The 20756-nt window shown below is 39.9% G+C and overlaps 1 protein-coding gene across 1 annotated transcript in view; it reads left to right on the top strand.

The window, feature by feature from the left end:
• LOC126260070 (uncharacterized protein C6orf132 homolog) overlaps window positions 1–17441 on the top strand; it is a 296588-nt gene extending 279147 nt beyond the window's left edge. Inside the window, exons 6-8 of the mRNA XM_049957269.1 lie at window positions 1266–1398; window positions 11292–11550; window positions 16775–17441. Coding sequence (XP_049813226.1) covers window positions 1266–1398; window positions 11292–11550; window positions 16775–17093 — 711 coding nt within the window. The 3' untranslated portion in view covers window positions 17094–17441. The remainder of the gene's footprint in view (window positions 1–1265; window positions 1399–11291; window positions 11551–16774) is intronic.
• The last annotated feature ends 3315 nt before the right edge of the window (window positions 17442–20756 follow it).

Raw genomic sequence — 20756 nt, 5'->3', positions numbered from 1 at the left:
AACTCGCTGCATGCCAAATTTCATGCTTATATATCAATGAGAAGTACTTTCTAGATTTTGTTGAGTGAGTTAGTGAGTATAAAAACACATGTCATAAATAGCCATACTGTTTGACTGCACTGACATGGAAACTTGAACATTTTACGTCGTCGAAAGACTATAGACCGTATTATTTGACCTAAATTTCAACTTCATACAACAACGTTCCTGAGAGATAGAGTTCTTAACAGTTGGACAGAGAGACAGACAAACAGACAACAAAAGGAACGTATAAGGTTTCCGGTGTTTGATGACTAAGTTACGGAACACAAAGAACGAGATATTATCAAAGAAAAGCATTTATTTACAATAATCATAACAGCATTTCAGAATGCATTTAAAAGTTATGACCTAATAGTGGCAATCATCGTACTGTGTAAACACAAAAGCTGCAAGTGGTGACATAAAGTTCATTTTGTTCTGTTAGCATAATTATTTATGTATCGTTTTCTTGTGTCATACGAAAATGAGAGATGACCTGTTGAAGAGTATTTTAGTGAATTTATTACTATGTGTCTTCCAGAAATATCGTACGGATGTTAGGAAAACTTACATCAAGGTGCCTACAAGTTTGTTAGAACCTCACTACCCTTGACTTGGAGCCCGAAGTCTGAACCACTGCACCCTCTCTCTAGGTGCTAGCGATATAGGTGACGTTGTGGGGGTATGTGGAATGCGGTGAGAAGTCACTGTTTTAAGAATGAAAATTACCGTAGACCTGTCGTACATTTTGTAAAATTATTGGGAGACGTCACAAGATGTCTGGCAAGTCATTAATAATGTATGTTGTTGAATACCAAATGCTGAAATGAGTAATAATTGCAATGAAAAATCATAAATGACACTTCTGTTATATGATCCACAAATTCCGAAATAATTCTCTCAAAGACTGTTTAAATTCACCAAAACTACTGAAAACACCAGATTGTAAATGTTCAAGGGCAATTTTAAACATATGGACAAGCTAATTACTCTTAGGAAACTCGAGTAACTGTCATGAAGAAGAAACAAATTGCCTCCAAATCCGCTGTGAAGAAAATTAAAATGGCTGACAGAGATAATTGTTTTTATTTTTATTTTAAATCATCAATAGTCGTAGATCCAGATAACAGTCACATATGAATGACTTAAGATTAAAGATGTTATATTATGTTCTTAAGAATTCGTTTTAGTAAATCAAGAGTGAATAGAGCAATAAACACTGGATACTGACACTTCTGTTCCAGATGATCGACATGAAGCCGAATGTTGTCTACCCAAATGGCTATAGGGGTCCTGAGGAGCCAACGGTATTCATCTGCTCAGATCCCTACAGCAAAGAAGAACTGTACAACCCCGTCTACCAGGAGCTGTCGCCAGGTATATTTAAGCACCTGAAGCCACTGCTTGCTGCAGCGAGAGTGTAACTGATGAATACCTCATTATGACCATTCAACCTTTACAACCACGCATGCATTGCTGTGGTCTTTCAGTCAGTTTATGCTTTGTGAAACTCTTGCGGATTTTTCAATTTAAATGTTACCTATCCTTCCTACTTTGTTATAGGTATTCAATGTTGTAATTTTTCCTTCCTCTTAGAATGAGTTTTAAAGACCAACACCAGAACCGTAACGTTGTTAATATTGGCCCCGCTCTTCCTCAGTTGCTCTTCAGTAACGTTTGTCTAGTGGATAAGGGCAAATACTGTCTGCCGTTTGCAACTAATTGTTGCAAAAGAGGAGAATACTGGTTCCTACCTACACGGTATAATGTGAACTGTATCTGCAATAATTGTAACATAACGGAAATGTCTTTTAGCCAGAGATCATATCTGCAGTGGTAGTAACTGTGGTCGTTCGTGCCCATCAAATGTCGTTCCTTACTTCAATAAAAGAAGTTGTTCTATACAGTGTATCAGTGACTCAGCTACACAATCGTGAGTCCGGTGTCAACATGGATGATCTGGCATTCAACCACTGATAGTGGGAGTCCAGATGGAATACCCAGAACTAAAAACATCAGTGTGTATTGAGAATAACAGAGCCCATGGAGAAGACCGCTAAACACCATCAATGAGAAGATATCCACTGCCACCCTTCAAACACATTCACTGGATGTAATTAATAAACTTGAGGAGGCTAAAAGAAAAATCAGATTCAGATCTCTCGAAATGTAGATTTTGTGTCGCTTCTCCTATATATCTCCACCAGGAGAATGCCACAAAATTATAGCAAATACTAAGAATAACAAATATCTATAAAACTGTAAGTCACAAGTTATTTGCATTTCAATTTAGTTCTTCCCGTGTTTTCTCTATTTGTCTCAAATTTATCTGTCGCGCTTGGAATAGTAAATCAATGACGAAACATGCGTGATTGAGCTCCCTATTTGTAGCGTTTACTCATCACGGCTTTTGCTTTTTTCTGTTCATAATTGCTAGTTGCAAGGATAATGAATACGATTAAATTTAGTCCCGGGTCTTTCGCTGATTATTCAAATCGATTTTAGGTTACGTACACCCATTAAAGCATTTAACATGTAAATTTGGTTGCTTCCTCATATTTATAAAGGAGCAACTTCAAATAATAAGCTATTATTAGGTTATGCACCGCCGATTCTGTCCTTTTCTTTGAGAATTACCACATGTCCGTATTTCTGTCAGCTGTCTCATTCCATCGCAAGGACACACTGAATTAGCAAATTTATTTAATTTCGGTAAATATTTTCAGCACTTCCATATGTAAAGCATTTACTTGGCATTCGTATGTCTGTTTCGAACCCGAGATGGAATGCAGTCTTTCTTCCCTATTGTTCAGTCTGTACGTCGAAGAAGAAATGGTGGCAATAAAAGATTAGTTCGACAGTTGGATTCAAATTCAAGATGAAGGGATAATAACGATAAATTTCGCTTATTACGTTACTGTCTTTAGTGAAAGGACCGTTGAGTGGATTGGGCAGTCTATTCAGTCTATACAGCCAAAGACTAAACCGCATATAAACGAATGTTATCAACAGGAGCAGAGATGGAACTAACGATAAACTAAACAAAAACTGTAGGCTACGAAGTAGATGGAGTTTCTCTCATCGTTATGCATAAAACAAACAGTGCACGTTTTCATTGCGCTCCAGAGCACGAATCAGTAGCACTTCAGACACAACTCTTCTTCGACAAGGAAATACTACAAAGGAGACTATATTAGCTGGCAGAACTTGCCCCATAGGCCCTCATAAGCTCGGCTCGATATACGTGGGACTATTTGCTTAATGGACAATACAGTTTGAATATAATTTATGCTTAAATAACTTTATATTTATATATGTTTTTGTTGGTAATCTGGCCCATGTACTGTGCATCATCAGTTTCCTTTCCATTTAACAAAATGGAGGCTCTGATGAGTTCGTGTACTCGTAATGTGCCAGTAGCACTAGAGTGGGAAGGCCGACACAGCACCCAGAATTAATACCAGGGGGCTGTGCCCGGACGAAGCCCTGGCGTTACTTTTGTGCGTCTGATCACAGAGCTCCAATTAATTACTTGGAGCAAAAAACCGATGGCAGCAATTACGCGTTTATTAAGAGAGCAGTGATTAATTGGTACTACCTACACGTCAGTCTGGCTCAGCCGTCCATTTCTCCTCTGTGGGAACAGAGGATGTTCTAGAAATAAACATCTGAGATAGACGTGCTGCACGTAGGCACTTAGCATGTTTTCTGGAACGTAACATGATTGTAAATTTCTAAGTACTATAAACAGTACAAACAAATAAAATACTTTAAATGTTTTCCAATTTTCATCGCTCTTGAGCGAAACCCGTGTAATATAAGAATTTTGTTCAATTTAACTTGGCAATGCTGAACCGTCACTTCCTCTCTCATTGTCGCAACACTATACTGTAGTCTTCTGATTTAGGTACTCGTAGCACGCTAGGCTTAACGCATTAATACTTAATATTCTTTTGGGTGATTCATTGTTTGATTTACATATTAACGATAATGATTGTATGCTTACATGTAATTACGAGTATATATTTATGTTGAGGATTTAATTAAATGAGTTACTTTGTCCTTGGGAACTACTGTGTGAGATGCAGCAGTTCCACGGAATGAGAACTGGCTGGGATCACATAATTCAAGCATGTAATTTTATATTATTTGGGCAGTTTATCGACTATGGACCACGACAACCTTAATTTATTTTCTGGTGCCCGTCAATTTTCCTTTGACCCACCTACCTTTCATCAATTCGCCCTGTCCAGCATGAAGTTTACCTGCTTAGTTCTCACCAGATGACCGTTCCCTACCTTCGAAAGTCCAAAAAGTGACAACGACTTTCCTGAAGGACTCTTAGTCCTACTCGTCTTTTAGATTTAACGTGACAGTGCTCTGTCACGAAAGCGGTTCTGAATCGAAGACGCTTCCAGTCCTCTTGACGTTGCCCGTGTGTTTTACATAATCTCAGAAGTGAACTCTGTGTGTAGGTCTTGTACTGGGACAACCTTAGTACATTTTATTTCGAATTACACATCCTGTTTAATTTGAGTAAAAAATATTGTGCGTGGTATATCTACACTTACGTTCTCCTTCAGCAAACATTATTATCAACAGCCTGATATTTGATTCTGTTCCGCGAACCCATAGTGGTATTGGAACGCCATTGTTGTGCCACTGAAATAACAGTACAATTTCAAGTATCTTGCAACATTTAATATTGTCGAATGCTTATAGAAATCCTGTTAACGTGTCTTGTGTTTCTTAAGTGTTGTTTCCATTATCCAGTGGAACGTCAGATTTGCTCCTCTGGTGCTTCCTGAAGCCAAACTGATCCTCAGCTAAGAGATCCCCTGTTGTCTGTTACTGTGAATATTATTCGTGTCCACAAAGGTGCAAGAGCTGTGCGATAAGTCTCGCAAATAGCTGCCCTAGATATCTCTGGAATTCTGATGGTATGTCTGCAGTCTCGTAGATTATGCACACCAGCTTTAACATTCATTTGGCTGACACTTACTCAGTTTCCGAAACTCCAAAGAAATTTTGTCAGCGTATTCTACCTTATTTGACCGAAAGTAGACCAAAGCTCTGCCTGTGCTACTGGATCTTTGGTCCGTCACGTCTTCCAAATCAGCTCCTATTTTTTTTCTATCAGGTCAGAAGATAGATCCTGCCCCTCGTAAAGACCTTCACTCTCTTCTTTCCACCTATCCGCTATCTCCTATACGTTCAGGAGTGGAATTCCTCGCCGGCCGGTGTGGCCGAGCGGTTCTAGACGCTTCAGTCTGGAACCGCGCGACCGATACGGTCGCAAGTTCGAATCCTGCCTCGGGCATGGATGTGTGTGATGTCCTTAGGTTGGTAAGGTTTAAGTAGTTCTAAGTTCTAGGGGACTGATGACCTCAGATGTTAAGTCCCATAGTGCTCAGAGCCATTTGAACCATTTTGGATATCCTCCTGGAGTGTTTTGCTTTTCATTTCAGCTATGATTGTTTTGACATTTCAATGCGTTGATCAGTCCTTGCGATCATAATTTATTTTACGATTTCTTCTCATTTTTAGTTCAGTCAGTTCGCCGTAGATCCGCAATAGTTCCTATTTATTTCAGTCCTAATGGATAATACAGCCGTATTCCCTTATTTTTCTGATCATTTTTTTACCTCCATCAGTTGCCCATCAAGTGAAGTATTTGTTATGTTACGCAAGATTTCTACCCAGTTACCTTCCTTGCTCCTACGTTTCTCTGACCAGAGTATGTGACTGGCCTTTTTACAGATGTCAGTTCCTCTTCAAGCGAACTGCTACGGTATTCACTATCGCAGTATCCACATATTTACACCTGCATTCTTCCTGATGATTAATTTAAGTTCACTTAAATTCAACCTACCCATCAAAATTACTGAATTGTGGTCTGGATCTACATATTCTCTTGGATATGACTTACAATCAAGTATCTGATTCTGAGATCTCTGCCCCACTGTACTGTAATGTGGTTGGTATCTTTTCGTGTCTTCAGGCATTTTCTAGTATACTTTTTGTTCTTGTGATTTTTGAACGGGTTGTAGGTTATTACCAGTTGATGTTTACTGCTGATCTCTGCTGTTCTCCTCTCATTCTTGCTACCGAGCTCACGTTCTCCCATAACACTGTACTCAGTTCCTTCCCTTTTCACTGCATTCCTATCTCCACTGATGACTAAGTTATCATCTCCTTTTACGTACTCAACTGCCCGTTCAGTGTCATCATATACTGTCTCTGCCCCTTCCTCTTCCGCTTGTGATGTCGACAGTTGTACATGAATTATTGTTGTTGGCGTTGATTTGCTGTCAGTTCTGACGATAACAATCTTGTTTCTGAAGTGTTCACTGTAACTTAATCACGACTGTACCTTCTTATTCGTAACGGATACTACTCCAATATCTTCTGCTCTTGCTGATATTACCGTCTTTATCCTTCCTCCTTTCCATCTTACATCACTGGCTCTCACTGTATTCGTCTAGACTGACCCCTGGCTTTTCCCTGTTCATATTTTCTATGTTCCCAAGCACATTCTGACTTTCCACTCTCCGACTCGTAGAGTGTTATTCTTTCATCGCTTTTGAGTTAACGCCGGGTAACGTGGTCTTTTAATACAAATAACATTTAAAATCTTAAAGGCTGCTCAGTGAACGGTGAATGTTTGGAATTGCTGACAGTGAGAGGATAAGAAAAGAATGGAACTTGAAATTACAATTTTAATGAAAATGAATGGAAGTTAACTTGAAGTGTGATAAGGTGGATGGATGGTACAAGGGCCAACGGAGTTCTTTAAATAAATTCAAAGAGTTAATGAGAGAGTGAGTGTACAGTCCTACTGGAGGTTAATAGGCGACGCAAGAAAACATGCAGAAGTATTTATTGATGCATATGGCTCAAGAAATGTAATGCATGAGTCAGGCGAGACCTTTATCAAGTTGTGGATGTGAAAAGGCTGATAATGGTAAATTATGGATAGGTAAATAACTGCTTGCATTAAGATAGCCCCATATCACTAATTTGGTCCTCCGAAATAGATGTAAACATAATATCGGTTACAAAAAAAATGTAAGTCATGAAGATTTCAGAACCACTGCATTGTTTGTCATATAGTCTCTGTACGTACTTAACATTATCATTAAAAATGCAGCAAACGTTCTAGTTTCTCAAGAATTCGGCAAAAAAATCCTATTGTAATGTTATGTTTCAGTGATATCGATATACCGTTAAGGGTGCTCTGGTTTCAGTGTATGTACGAGAGGCTTATTGAAAAATAGCATAACAGAAACGGACAACGTACAGCATACAACTATCTCCAACAGCATCAGAAAGAATGTGGAACAAATGTCGTGCAAACTATCAGTCTCCCCATTTCCTGAAATCAGAGATTATTATTCTTGAGAGAAACTTACTACTTCTAATACACCTCATGATGAATTGTTTCGTTTATTGGAACATTGGTGAAAATGTAGCACTCTGTCATGTGATACTCGGGAAAATATTTCTTCACATTTCTCAACTTATCTCACAAACTCCCTTCTCCTTTCTGTTTACCTGACTGAAAACAAGGATCCTGGCTCAGACCTCTAAATATTGGGACAGCTTTATAAGGGAGGCTATCGAAATTCACACCAGGGAAGATCTTATCAACCGAGATTGCGGCTACGATCTCAGCAAGGCTTGGGACCCGGCATTGAATGTAATTAAGACGACTCTCAGCAAGAAGTACGACCTGGCGACCAGAGCGGACGTAACAAGCACACCGACGCTACGACAGATTCCGACGCCCATGTCTTCGCGACCGGCGGCACGCGGGCGCGGATGTGGAAGAGAGCGTCCCGGGGGGTGGAGGGTGGGGGAGGGGATGTAAATCGGCCGCCCGCCCTCAGGAGCTCAGTTTGTCAGCGCACCTGACGATGGCGACATGTCTGATCGCCGAAATATTGTGCCCGTCGGACACGATGAACCGGCAGTATACCCGTGGACTGTTCGAGCAAGGAATTTTTGTTTTATGAATACTTTTTTTACTAATCTATTGAAACACTATACATTACAGCACATGAGATCACTAGCGCTCGTACCGTAGTTTGAAGGCGTTCGACTCGGAGGTACCTGATTCAGATCTTGATGATGTAAGAAATTTTCTGCTTCAAAATTATAAACAACAACAAATTTGGAGAAATGCAGTTTCCTTGTCGTGACATTCTGCGTCGTATCTGAGTATAAATTACAGATCTCTGCACTGCACCATGTGGAGTAAGAACATAACACTGTTGAGGTCGGATAAAGTTGTTGATTAGCTGTGCAATTGGAGAGAAGCAGCTCATATGCTGGAATCTAGTTTCATGTTCCTGGGTCTGTAATTTCCACTATCAAGATGACGAATACAAAACAGCAGCCTTCACATACTTCTTATAGTCACCTAAACACTCAACTCGATCACGCAGCCTTGTAAAATGACATTCGATCAATAGTCTTACGGCCCACAGAAATCACAATATCCCCGAAATCAGATAAGTTTTTGTTAGCAGTTTAATTCTTGTACAGATTCTTACTTCCAACAAATTGTATAAAGTTATTTTCAGAATTGTTTGTATATAAAGAAGCTAATCTTTAGTATACTGGCACGTATCCTCACCTTATATACATGTTTCTGGTAGCGGTCTTTTTAATAACTATCTTTAATTATTGGTATCTCCTAACTGCACACAATATGGTTCTCTATTGCTAGGCTCTAAAACCATGCAAAATTCAAGAGGACATTTGTTATCGTCATTGTGTTTCAGCTCTCGATATCTCCCAGGTGTCTCCCATCTGACCATCAGTTAACTAGTATTAGTGTATCTTTGTCAACACTGTCAGCTTTATAAATTTCATTTCTGTTTTCTGTTTCTTCCTTCACAATTGGTAATTTTCGCTATTGTTTCTTGCTGTTTCTCGGATGAGGTAACTTCTCCTCGGGATTTACATCTGTTTAAATGCTGACATACTTTTCTGTTAGATTATTGCTAAACCCATTAGTCAAGAACTTTATTTTCAGAGAAAATAACAGTATATTAATATTCTAACATTACTATAATTCCATGTATCCATCGCTATGTTATTAAGATATTCAGCAGATGTTTTGTGTACATTTCAGTGCTAACTTTGTGATGATGTCTCGATAGATAGAAGAGAGAATGTGAAATATGTTTTATTGTCTGCTGAAATAAATGTATAAACAATTTTTTTCGTTTTAATTACTTGATCAGCAATTAATGATGGTTATACATGTATTGGTTGGTAAACTGCCTGATTTTAGAATGTAAAATAATTGAAAACATTAATAAACTGAAGGTTTTATAAACAAAATACGAATTCAAGTCGAACACGAAATAGATACTGATAAAAGTGACAAGTGAAAACTGTGTCACTTCTGGAACTTAAATATGAGGTTGTTAGCTTCGTATCTGCATCAGTAACATACCTCATCTAGACGCTTTAAAAAGACAATTTACCTTACATATAACGCCTCCAAACATGTGACTGATTTACAAATGTGTTAATGTGTTGAATGTTTGAAGATAAACATGTAAAAGCCTTCTGGTTGAAGACGAAAAACCATAACTCGACTGTACAATGGTATACCTATGTACATACTTTTAGTGGTATAAGTGGAAACTGTCTGCAAAGTGTGTAGCGAATAAAGTTAGTAGTAAATAAGTAATAAATTATAACGTCGTGCTTGACTGAAGTTTTACCAAATGAACAACGAACATTTACACAGCTTTAAACTGTTTTCTTTTCGTTTCTTTGTGAGGCTGTAAGCTAGAAAAGTTTGAAGAAAATTCGAAATATTATTTAAAGTTTGTTTGAAGTCGTTATGTACTGTAATTATCAAACGCAGAATGAATATAGTGGAGGTAATTTGCATCCCGCATTTGCACTTCTTCAAGATATACATACAGTTACTAAATTTAACACTTGACTTATTGTATTAAACATTTAACGTAATATTATGCTCCCTGATGTATGGATTGTGACAATATTTTACATTTTTGATACGCTCTATAAATATATGGAATACTGAAAATAAAATAGTGGTTGCCTCTGTTAGCAGTTAGAAAAGTAATTTGCTACAGAAACAGGGTGAATGTTTCAGCCATTTAACAACATGGATTGTGGAAAACAAGTTAAAAATTTGTGTCGTATTAGGGGTAAGATACAAGTTAAGACTTCGGTTCAACAAGCAGGTGTGACTGAAGGTTCAGCAGTAATAACAGTTTGGATAATGGAGGAACATTTTGGAAATGGTGACAAGTGTTTTCTTTATTCTTCGACCAGTCTGAGGTATCGTTTCTGTAAAATATTTGCCACTTCCTCACTGTCAGCGTAGGGAATTTCCAATACCGGATTGATTATGATATATGAGTACGATACCAACACTTACAATATTATCAGTATCGTCATAACATTGCAACAAAAATTCTATACCAATGGTATAGCAAGATATTGATAACTTTTCTATGTTTTTCAGATATTATTTAAAAGAAATGTATTTATTTAGCATTTAAGGCGAAATATGGAAAATGGACTATCATTGCTTGCTCGTATACTTCAGAATAAAATTAAATACAAGTTGGAGTTGTAAAGGGCAAACAATTGCAGCCAAATATAAGAATTTAGTCGATGCCATACTTGGCATTACCGCAAGATTTTCCGGAAAACGGAAGCGCTGACTTAAAGCTATGTATCAAATATAAAAGGGGTCATTCAAATAGAAGGCTAAACAAGATGATTTGAATGAACCAACGTGCGTATAAAATCGAATTAAATCGTTAGCAGTAAAGGAATCACAAACGAAAATGTTGGCCTTAACGTAAACTTCATGTTACACAAATATGCCGAGACTTCAAGCTAAACTCTTATTCTAATTAGAACTCATGTGTAGTTGACCTATTCTGTTTCTGACAAGCTGCCTAGGAAAATAGATTTCATTCTTGGGTGGCTGTGGCTTCAACTATTGAGAAAAAACAAAGTGATGATGTTTCTTATTGGCCAAAGGAATTCTTCCTTCATCTTTGTATTCCAGGGAAAGTACCCGTCATGTCTTCCTATTATTCTAAGAATTTCATTATCTTGTTTCACACCGTCGATATTTATATTAATGAAAATCTGGTACTTCTTTAGATACTGTGAAATTATCCAGCATTTGATGTCCATACAAATATCTTAAATACACTTACTCGTGTCTGTAGTATCGGAATGTTCCCATGTGCATCTGATTGCAGTGTCGACGGAGCGCGGGGAGTCTGACCTGGAGAGCGAAATTCCGGTGTCGGAGGACGACTTCGCTGAGGATGAGCTGAGCTTGGGCGAGGTCGGTCCGCGCCGCCACCACCACCCGCATGGTGCCCACCAGCACCAGCACCACCCCGCCCAGGGCCACCATGGGCGCGTTCCGCCCCCACCGCCCCCGCACAGGCGGGCGCCGCCGCCTCCACACCCGGCTCTCGCAGCTGGCGTGCCGCCAGTGCCTTTCCACAACAGGTCTCTTCTTTCTTCTTACGTATATTACAGTTATCTCCCCTATTTCCTCGCTACGGTCGCAGGTTCGAATCCTGCCTCGGGCATGAATGTGTGTGATGTCCTTAGGCTTGTTAGGTTTAAGTAGTTCTACGTTCTAAGGGACTGATGACCTCAGATGTTAAGTCCCATAGTGCTCAGAGCCATTTGAGCCCTATTTCCTTTTACTCCTGATTCCGCATGACTTTTCGTAACTGGTATACAAAGGGTGCACCTTCACATACCACATGCAAAATTTTCATTTTCTCTCGCTCACTACAGTCAAATTATTAGTCCTAAAAAAACAGTAAATTTTTTGTAGGAAAATTAATTTAGCTGAATTTTGTACTGGCATATGTTTTTAGCTAGATATCGTAGTTTTCGAATTATCAAAGAAACGCAATTTTTTTGATAACTCAGAAACTGGGGCGCCCACCCAAAATATATTCTAATACAACATTTAACTACATTAAGTTTCTTACAAAAAGATCCTGTTCATTTTTTCTGTAGAGCTAACAGTTTTCATGTAGCGAACGAGAGATTATGAAAAACTTGCATGTGGTGTTTGAAAGTATTGCGAATTACATATGTTGAACGGCATAATTTCGGGTGTTCAAGCAGCAACTATTTTCAGTAGTTGATGCAAGTATTTTTATGAATGGATCTTGTACCATAATCACCTGCTGTGGAAATCTACAAAGGGCATTAAATGAAACCCCGTTAATAATGTAGAGTAACAACGATTTTACTAACTAAGAAATGTAGTTATACACAGTACACGTACTCGAAAATAATCACCAAAACTGTTGGCATATTTATCCCACTGTGACACTAGCCGGTCGATTCCATGCTTGAAGAAGCTAGTAGGCTGAAGTCGGATCCAGGCCTAGACACAGACAAACACTTCGTTGCAAATCGATGTCCGCGAATAGCTTGTTTTAGAAGTCCAGACACATGAGAGTCATACGGTGAAAGGTCGGGACTATACGGTTGATGTTCCAACGTTTCCCACCGAAACTGCTGCAATGTCGTCTTCACCGCATTGGCCGTGTGTGGGCGGGCATTATCATGCAGGAGGATAATGCTGTTGGACAACATGCGTCTGTGTTTCCAATTGATGGCTCGTCTAAGGTTCTGCAAAGTAACTTTATGACGCTGGGCATTGATGGTGATCCCCCGTTACAGGAACTCGACAAGCAGTGGGCTCCAGTGGTTAAAAAAGGACATCATGACCCTACCAGAAATGGTCTGCAGGCCCTATGATTTCTTTGGAGGTGGTAAAGTGGCATGTTTCCACTGCTTCCTCTGACGCTTGCTTTCCGGTTCAAAATGTTGGCACCATGTTTCGTCACCTGTGACAATACGCGACAGAACGCCGTATTTATCCTCATGATAACATAGCAGAAGACTCAAAGAAAGCCCCATTCGAGTATTGCGCTGTTCCGCGGTGAGTTCGTGGGGTAACCACAACGCACAGATTTTTCGAAAGTTCAAGTATTGATGCATTATGGTGTGGGCGGTGCCCACGCTAATACCCACTAAACCGATGGATCTCGTCCACGGTGATTGTGCGGTTGTCCAAGACTAAGGCATTCACTTCCACAACAGTTTCCGGTGCGATGACACGATGATCCTGTCGAGGACGAACATCGTCTTCCAGTGACTCGCGCTCCTCAAGGAATCGTTTGCGCCGTTCCAGAACACTTGAACGACCCAGACTGTAATCACCGTACACAGCCTTCATCCGTCGATACATTTCACGGCCTCCATCTCCCTCCGTGGCCAAAAATCGAATCACTCCTCGTTGTTGCTGCTTACTCACCTGCATGTTCGGTAGTGGTCGGTAACTTGTGTGACCACCTTTTCTTTGGCGTGAAACCACACTGGCGCTATGCAACATCAAACGGTGCGCACGCGTCAGTCTCTCTACCAATAGATGGCGCCACCATAACCGCAGTTAAGTGGTGCCACCTTCCGTGTAAGGCAAAGGTAAACGCACTGACCAGGTTGCATTTGAATGAACCTCATCTATAATTGCTACCAGTTCCGGTGGTCGCTAATCATCACCTGGAAAAAGAAGCTTTTGAGTGAGAGTAACTGGATACGTTGGTGGTTTTCCGTCCGACTCGATAAAACACCAAAAGCAGGAACTGTGTAACAGAACACAAAATAAGAAATTTAAACATTTTAAAAAAAATCCATCGCGCCCCTAAGTAATAATCAAACTCTTCCAACCCCAGCGTAATTATAAACTGTTATAACAGTGCCGCTGTTAGATGCCTGAATCATGATCATAATTACAAAACTTCCTGTGTGTGATGGTAGTTAAAAACGATCGAAGCTGATACCAATAACAAAGTATTTGATAGCAGCTGACGGTGGTGAAACAGATTTTTTGTTGAATATCGAAAATACTTCTCTTTACACTCTTAAGACTTAACGCCTTTTGCCGCGCTGCACCTAACGTAACACTGCGTATCGGTAGAGCTTCCCGTAGCGACTTTAAATTCATGTAATATTCGTTTTTTCACACCTACAAGCTACTCAATGCTTGGCATATTTTTAGAAAAAACTATTCATCATCAAATGGATGCACTGCATTTAATGACCTATAGAATCTATACAGTGTGTGCTACCAATGCGTACTACTAAAGCTCGTCTTAATGTAAGATTGACTTTGCGGAGAACAAGTGCTAAAGGTGACCCATTCTATCGAAACATTCATCATTGTGCTGGCGAGCTCCCACACTGTAGTAAAATGTATTTGTATTCGAGACGCAATTTGTACCGTTTGGGAAACACATGTTTTTGAAAATAACTGTAACATTTTTATTGATAACACTATACAGTAAACATCAACAACTGACCATTAAATCCAGTGAAATCCAACCGTTGACAAGCAACGTGTTGGAAACCACTGTTTACAAGAAACAATAACATATTTGGAAGATATGTCACGAATTGGTAGCTTTTATTGAACATATTACAGCGTAACATCAGATAACCCTTAAAAGTATCACTTACCGCCAAAATTTTAAAATTCTTGTTATTCCTTTCAATAGAGAATTAAGACTAGTTCACAAAATTTCGGTATTTTATAAACCAGTAACGTTGTTTACTGACACTTCTAATGCAGGACACCTGGTATGTACTGATGGAAGTGATCATGGAAGCGTTAAACTACTGCACTCAATGTGTAAAATGAGTCTACTTCTTTCCCTTCATCATCTGCAGTCCAAACGTTTCCATTTACATCAGTATGTATTACACACTCCGCCACAAACTTAACAGCTGCAAGACGCCACTGGGCTATGGCTAAAAATAAAGTGCTTCCGATCAGTATCGAATGAACCTTCTCGATATGCAGGCTGCCCCTCCGTCTCAGACGTGATGTGACAGACTGTACGAAGTGGAAACGATTTTAAATCAATGGCTCTGACAAACGAGACGTGGGTGTGGTCCTTGCCAAAATCAACAGTAATGAATGGCAAAAGGGAAACAAAAATATGATTTATAAATGAAACATTTACTGTTCCAAACCAATGGAGATCAGAGAAAATTGGAACACAAGTTTCTTACGATTAATGTAATTAAAAACAGTTACTGAGAAACAGAGTCCGCGGAGAAGGGGTAGCGAAAAGAACGTGGTAAATAACCCGCACGCCAAAGAAATAAATCAGACACACGAGTCCGCATCGGAAATGACAACTGCGTCGATCATTGTGGGGTGAAGGACAGCACATGCAAGAACCCAAGTACCTGAATCATGAGCGAGTCATCGAAAGCTATGTAATTCCTCACTAGGTACCCTTAACATCGCGCATACCCCAAGGCAATATGAATCTAACATAATACTGCGTTACGAGGTGGTCGACCGCGACCTGAGCAGTCGCAGAAACCGAAGTCTCGTGCAGGAGCGCCAGGGAAAGTGTCTGCTAGAGGCCTCGCAGAGACGTTACGATTTGCCAGGCTATTACAACAGTTACTCGGAATTACATTATTGGACGGATGTAATGACTTTTCCAATTATGTGTGCCGTATTTGAAAATATACTCGTGCATCACTCGAGCAAGAAATAGAAGAAAAAACTCTGATTGCTGATCGATGAGAGAATAATAGTAATACAGAATGTCTGAAAAAGGACTCCCTGGTTTTAATATGTTTTAAAATCTGTACGAAGTGACATACACTGTTCTATTTGTGGTGTTTGGTTCATCAACTCTCCCAGTTTGGCTCCCCTGCAGTTGGCAGGTGTGATGGACCTTGAGACGGTACCAGTGCTTTTTTTCCTCTGTTCCCTCAGTTCAGTCCAGGCGTGCGTGCAGAGCAGTGCAGAGCAACTCAGCAACGATGTGTATTCCGCAACAGAGAGAGCGATGTGTTATTTGGCTTCTGAAAACTGAGTCAGTAATGACAGTGCAACGTAATTTTAGACGTCAGTATGGAGGTGAACCACCTACAGCCAAAACTATCTGCCATTGACTAAAGTCTTTCAAGGAAACCGGTAGTGTTTTAAAAGCAAAATCACCATGTAGACCGAGAACTTCTCAACAGATCCGTATTTCGGTTTGTTTGGAGCCCGAGGAAGTCATTGGCCAGACGTAGTGTACAATGAGGAGTGCCTAAAGTGCGTGGTGCTCTTGACACTAGCTTTCCAGGAAGGTGGAGAGGCAGGGCTGGCCCAATACCTGGAGACCACGCACCCCACTGGCCTTTTTTTGGGGGGGGGGGGGCAGATAAAAAATGTTGAGTACAATGAAAAGATGAGAGACATCAATCATTTACGAGAAAGAATCGTCGTGGCGGTTGGGACAGTTACACCTGAAATGCTGGTGAATACGTGGCGAGAAGTGGAATATCGTCTCGACGTGTGCAGGGCAACAAATTGATCCCACGTTAATGTCTACTAACATTAAACGAACCTGAAGGAATTCTCTTTCATGATACGTACTCTTTGATGTAATTTTTCATTAATTTTCCCATTAAATTTACACTTAAATCTACGGAGTTCTTTTCAAACACCCTGTATGATTGATTGGCTAGCGTGTGACGTGTGTCACACTAACTAGCGGAGTGTCTAGCAAAAAAAAAATCTATACGAAGCTGTTACCGAATGTCTGTTTCAATACAGAGCTGCTCTCCTCAAGATTATGTGGCGCTTGGATTAAAGATAATGCCGGTGGTTGACAGGTGTGTTTGTTGCGTGCAGGCCGGAGCACAGGCGCCACGGAGGCGGCGGCGGCGGGGGTGGCAGCGGCAGCGGCGCGGGCAGCGACTTCCACGAGGGCCTGCTAGTGGACGCGCTGCTGCAGCACCAGCAGCCGCTGTCGGCGAGCCAGCACTACGCGTCCGCGCCCTGCTACCGCCTGGCCAAGCCGCCGCCGGAGGGCGCGCTCGCCGAGACCAGCTTCTCCACGTTCCGACCCCAGCACGCCACCAGCCACGACTCCGACTCCGGCTACAGCCACAACACGTCCAGCGGCCACCACGGACCCCGCAGCGCCACCGGCAGCCTCAAGATGTCCTAGGAGCGCCCGCCACTGCTGCCCTCTGCCGCCTCTAGAGGGAAGCACAGTGGCCGCGGCGACCGATACACGATATCGCTTCGATACGGACGACTGATCGACACGGGGCTCTTCGTGTCCCTCGACTTATGGACTTCATCAAGAAGCAGTTTCGGGAGAACTAAGTTCCCTTCTCTGGTTGTTACATCAGTTGTCAAGATGATTGTACGAACTTCGCCAGTCTAGTGATACCTGTACAGCGTCTGCTACCAAACAATTGAGGGAGCACCAACGTCTTTCGATGTTTCTGCGTCGATAATTTATCACAGTGAAACTTTTGTGTCCTTAAATGAAATAAAACTTCCGCAATAATCTCTTTTGTATTACGAACGTACTGCCCGCACACATTTCAAGAAAAAGTATAACAATACTTTTCCTTAATAATGGATCAGTCATTAATCATTATACTCAGTTTTATCAGTTGATTATTTTTTACAATCGTAAAAACGTTAATTTCCTGAGTGCTACTATTTGGTGGCTCATTGCTTCACGTCAACTGTTCCGTTTAAGAGTAAGAAGGAATGTCGTTACATGTACCTTTGTAGCTTTTCCCAACAGTGCAGCTCTGTGGTAAACGTGAGACTCTCCATGAAATTTCAGTTACCTAGTGTACAACGATACGTGTTACATAAAAAAAAATTACGCTAATTCATATCTTACAGAGCAGTGCCCATCGGTTTAAAACTATAATATCCAAGGAGTTTGATAGTTCTAAAGAGAGTACTCGTTTAAGTGCACAACGAATGTCTGATGCACTTTCATATGACAAGACCAATGAAAATCGCTATTACTAAACAATAATTTGTATTACTTTGTTTTTAATGGGTTAGACCCGATACTAAAATTATTCTTGAAAATATCGACCACAATTAGAAACTCCAGAAATATCGTTTTAACTTTTGCACACATAAAGAAGGTATGTCTTTCTAGTCAGTAGCTGTGTGATATAACTTACTACTTTGATTAAGCTGAGAGCATCCTTAATTTGTTCGCTGGGAGTCACAATTTCTACTACATTTACGTTAATTGGTAAAAACAGGTGCAATGTGTGTTCTACACTCAAAAGCTACATAAGCCTTCACAGCACGGATCCATCAGTCAGAAACGTGTGTGGTATTGAGTCTATCACTGTAACACTGTAAGAAATTTTTATGTTTATCCTGGTTCCACTACGTCATAGGTGGACAACTGTTATGTAACGCTATGTCTGTTTATGTGTGTGTTAATGAGAAAGTGTCATGATTTGACCTCGAAATGCGAACGATCTTACATTCACTCACTTTCACAGATACAACTTTCTGTGTACTGGCAGCAGCTACCGTAACTGTCGCTGCGCCAGTACAAACAAAACATATTTCAGACACCGAAATTGTGTCGTCCAAGTTCAACAAGGACGAGTTGAAGTACTGAATTTTAATAGTTTCGATGCATTGCCTGCGTTTCACTTATCTGAGTATGTATAACGACTACAAAATCGGTTAAGTGATCTGCGGTTACTGGCACAATATTGTTTAAGCAATTGTATCTTGTGCCTAGTATTCATAAGTGTCTCACTGCCAAATACACCGTTACATGTGTTGTTGCGATTCAACTAACGACTATGAACCAAGAATTAGTTGCTTTCCGCAAGGTGTTTTACCCTTCTGGAACATGATTTATTATGTTGCCTGTAAATATATGGGAAATGTAAGTTTAGACATTATTAGGTAACGAACCGAGTGCACAATTTCGAAATGAGACAGATATATCATATCGCATTTGTCTTTTTTTCAAGAGAGACTTTATCCAGATATCTGAAAAAACTCGATAACGTAACGTCTTACTTCCCTTCCCTTTTCCAGTTTCAAATAGTTAGCAGCTAAGTTACGCTTTGGTTGTATACCTTTGCGTAGTAAAATCTTAACAGTCTAAAATAGAAAGGGAGTAGTAAACACTGGAACTCTGACACTACCTCACGGCTAGAACATTTCTCACAATAGCTCGAGTCTTTTAGTTGCCATTGCGCAAACACGGGCTTGCTTCTGTTTCTTCAGTAATGCTGGCTTTCCAGAAATTAAATTGTCTCTTATGTGGTTTCAAGTTCTGTGGGGACCAGAATCTCTCCTTTAAAACGGGTGACAATTAATGAGACAGGTGATAACCTTCAATCCGAACAAACTGCGTATTCTATAAAAGCATACTGTTTATCCCAATGGTATTCCGTTACAAAAGAATCCACAGTAAACCTCAAAAATAAATTATTGTAGAAAAGCTTTGTTATAGTTTTGACACAAACATTTAACTGCAGTTAGAATCAATGAACTTACCTGTTTCTTCTCGAGCTTATCATGTTATAGCAATACGAACTGTATCATTAGGCCACATGTAAGGGATATAGCCAACATAAGTATTAAATAAGCTCTGCAGTAATTGTAATCTGTGGAAAGAAAGAAAGAATTTCAAAATTTAATTTTTGGATATGATGCGTTAAAATGAAATTGATATTTTGGTATTTCGATATTTCACCCAAATTTAAGAAAGCGTCATACGTATTAAAGCATTTAGTTGAATATCTTCGTATACATGTACACACACAATTTATCCCCATATAGAGAATGTTTGTTAAGCTACATACGATATTATGCTAGTCAAAGATATGTATTTTGGTATGTGGTGTTTGTAAAGGTAAAGACCAAGGCTGACTGAGTGACTGCGAAATAAAGAAACTGTTCTTGATATGCCAGTTCTTTCTCATGCAATATTTCTAACATGTGTTTTTCTATTTCTCTGTGGCAAATTTTCACATACTATTTACATTAAATACTATTTGGTAGTTGTTATGCGTAAAATGAGTGTACGATCCTCGAAGTTCACAGAATGTCTTTAAAAATACTCAAGAGTGACCGTCATGAAACAATGTTGGTCTAAAGTTACTGCAGAGTCAGTACCGACACCTCATTCTCTGCTGCAAGGTAAAAGGGTATTTCGCGTGATTCAAACGGCAGCTATTACTTTGCTATATCAGCTCAGGATTTAATACGTGTGCCTTTGTGTGTTGCGAACGCACTTTTTCTCATCAAGAACAGCCAGTCAATACATAAATACAATTTTTATGGGAGCCAATTCACTACACAGAGTTGTAGTTTCAAAGTAAGATATTTTGTGTAGCTACTCAACAGTTATCTAAACTTACGCTGCAATGGACCATTGGTAAGTGTGATTCCTGTGATGACTGCACATTTACAAAATAAAACCCAACTGTACAAGATGCCTGGCATTGTGTCAAACCCATATCGTATATGGAAACGTTACACTGAACCATCTAGAAGTGTGTGCATTATTATGGGCCATTTAATTCCTGTTTACTTTCAACGTGAAGTTACAGTTGCTTATTAATGCCCGGTGTTTTCATTTTATTTTACCTCATGTTATAGCGTGGAGTATCCTATATTAGGTGACTCTGCATTGATTCATCTTGCCTCATTGTTTTCAGGTATATCAAGCGCTATTAGCCAACCAGTAAATGGTGGAAAGCTGAAACCACAACCTGATTTGCCATGAATTACATCCCTGTTGAAGCTTATTAATTTCAGTTGCCTACACACATTTGTGTATTAGCTCCATATAAGATGCATATTTGTTATTTCT

Source organism: Schistocerca nitens, chromosome 5 (assembly GCF_023898315.1).
Source record: "Schistocerca nitens isolate TAMUIC-IGC-003100 chromosome 5, iqSchNite1.1, whole genome shotgun sequence".
NCBI lineage: Eukaryota > Metazoa > Arthropoda > Insecta > Orthoptera > Acrididae > Schistocerca > Schistocerca nitens.
The sequence above is the reverse complement of the archived record's forward strand: the minus strand, read 5'-3'. Positions and strand labels throughout refer to the sequence as shown.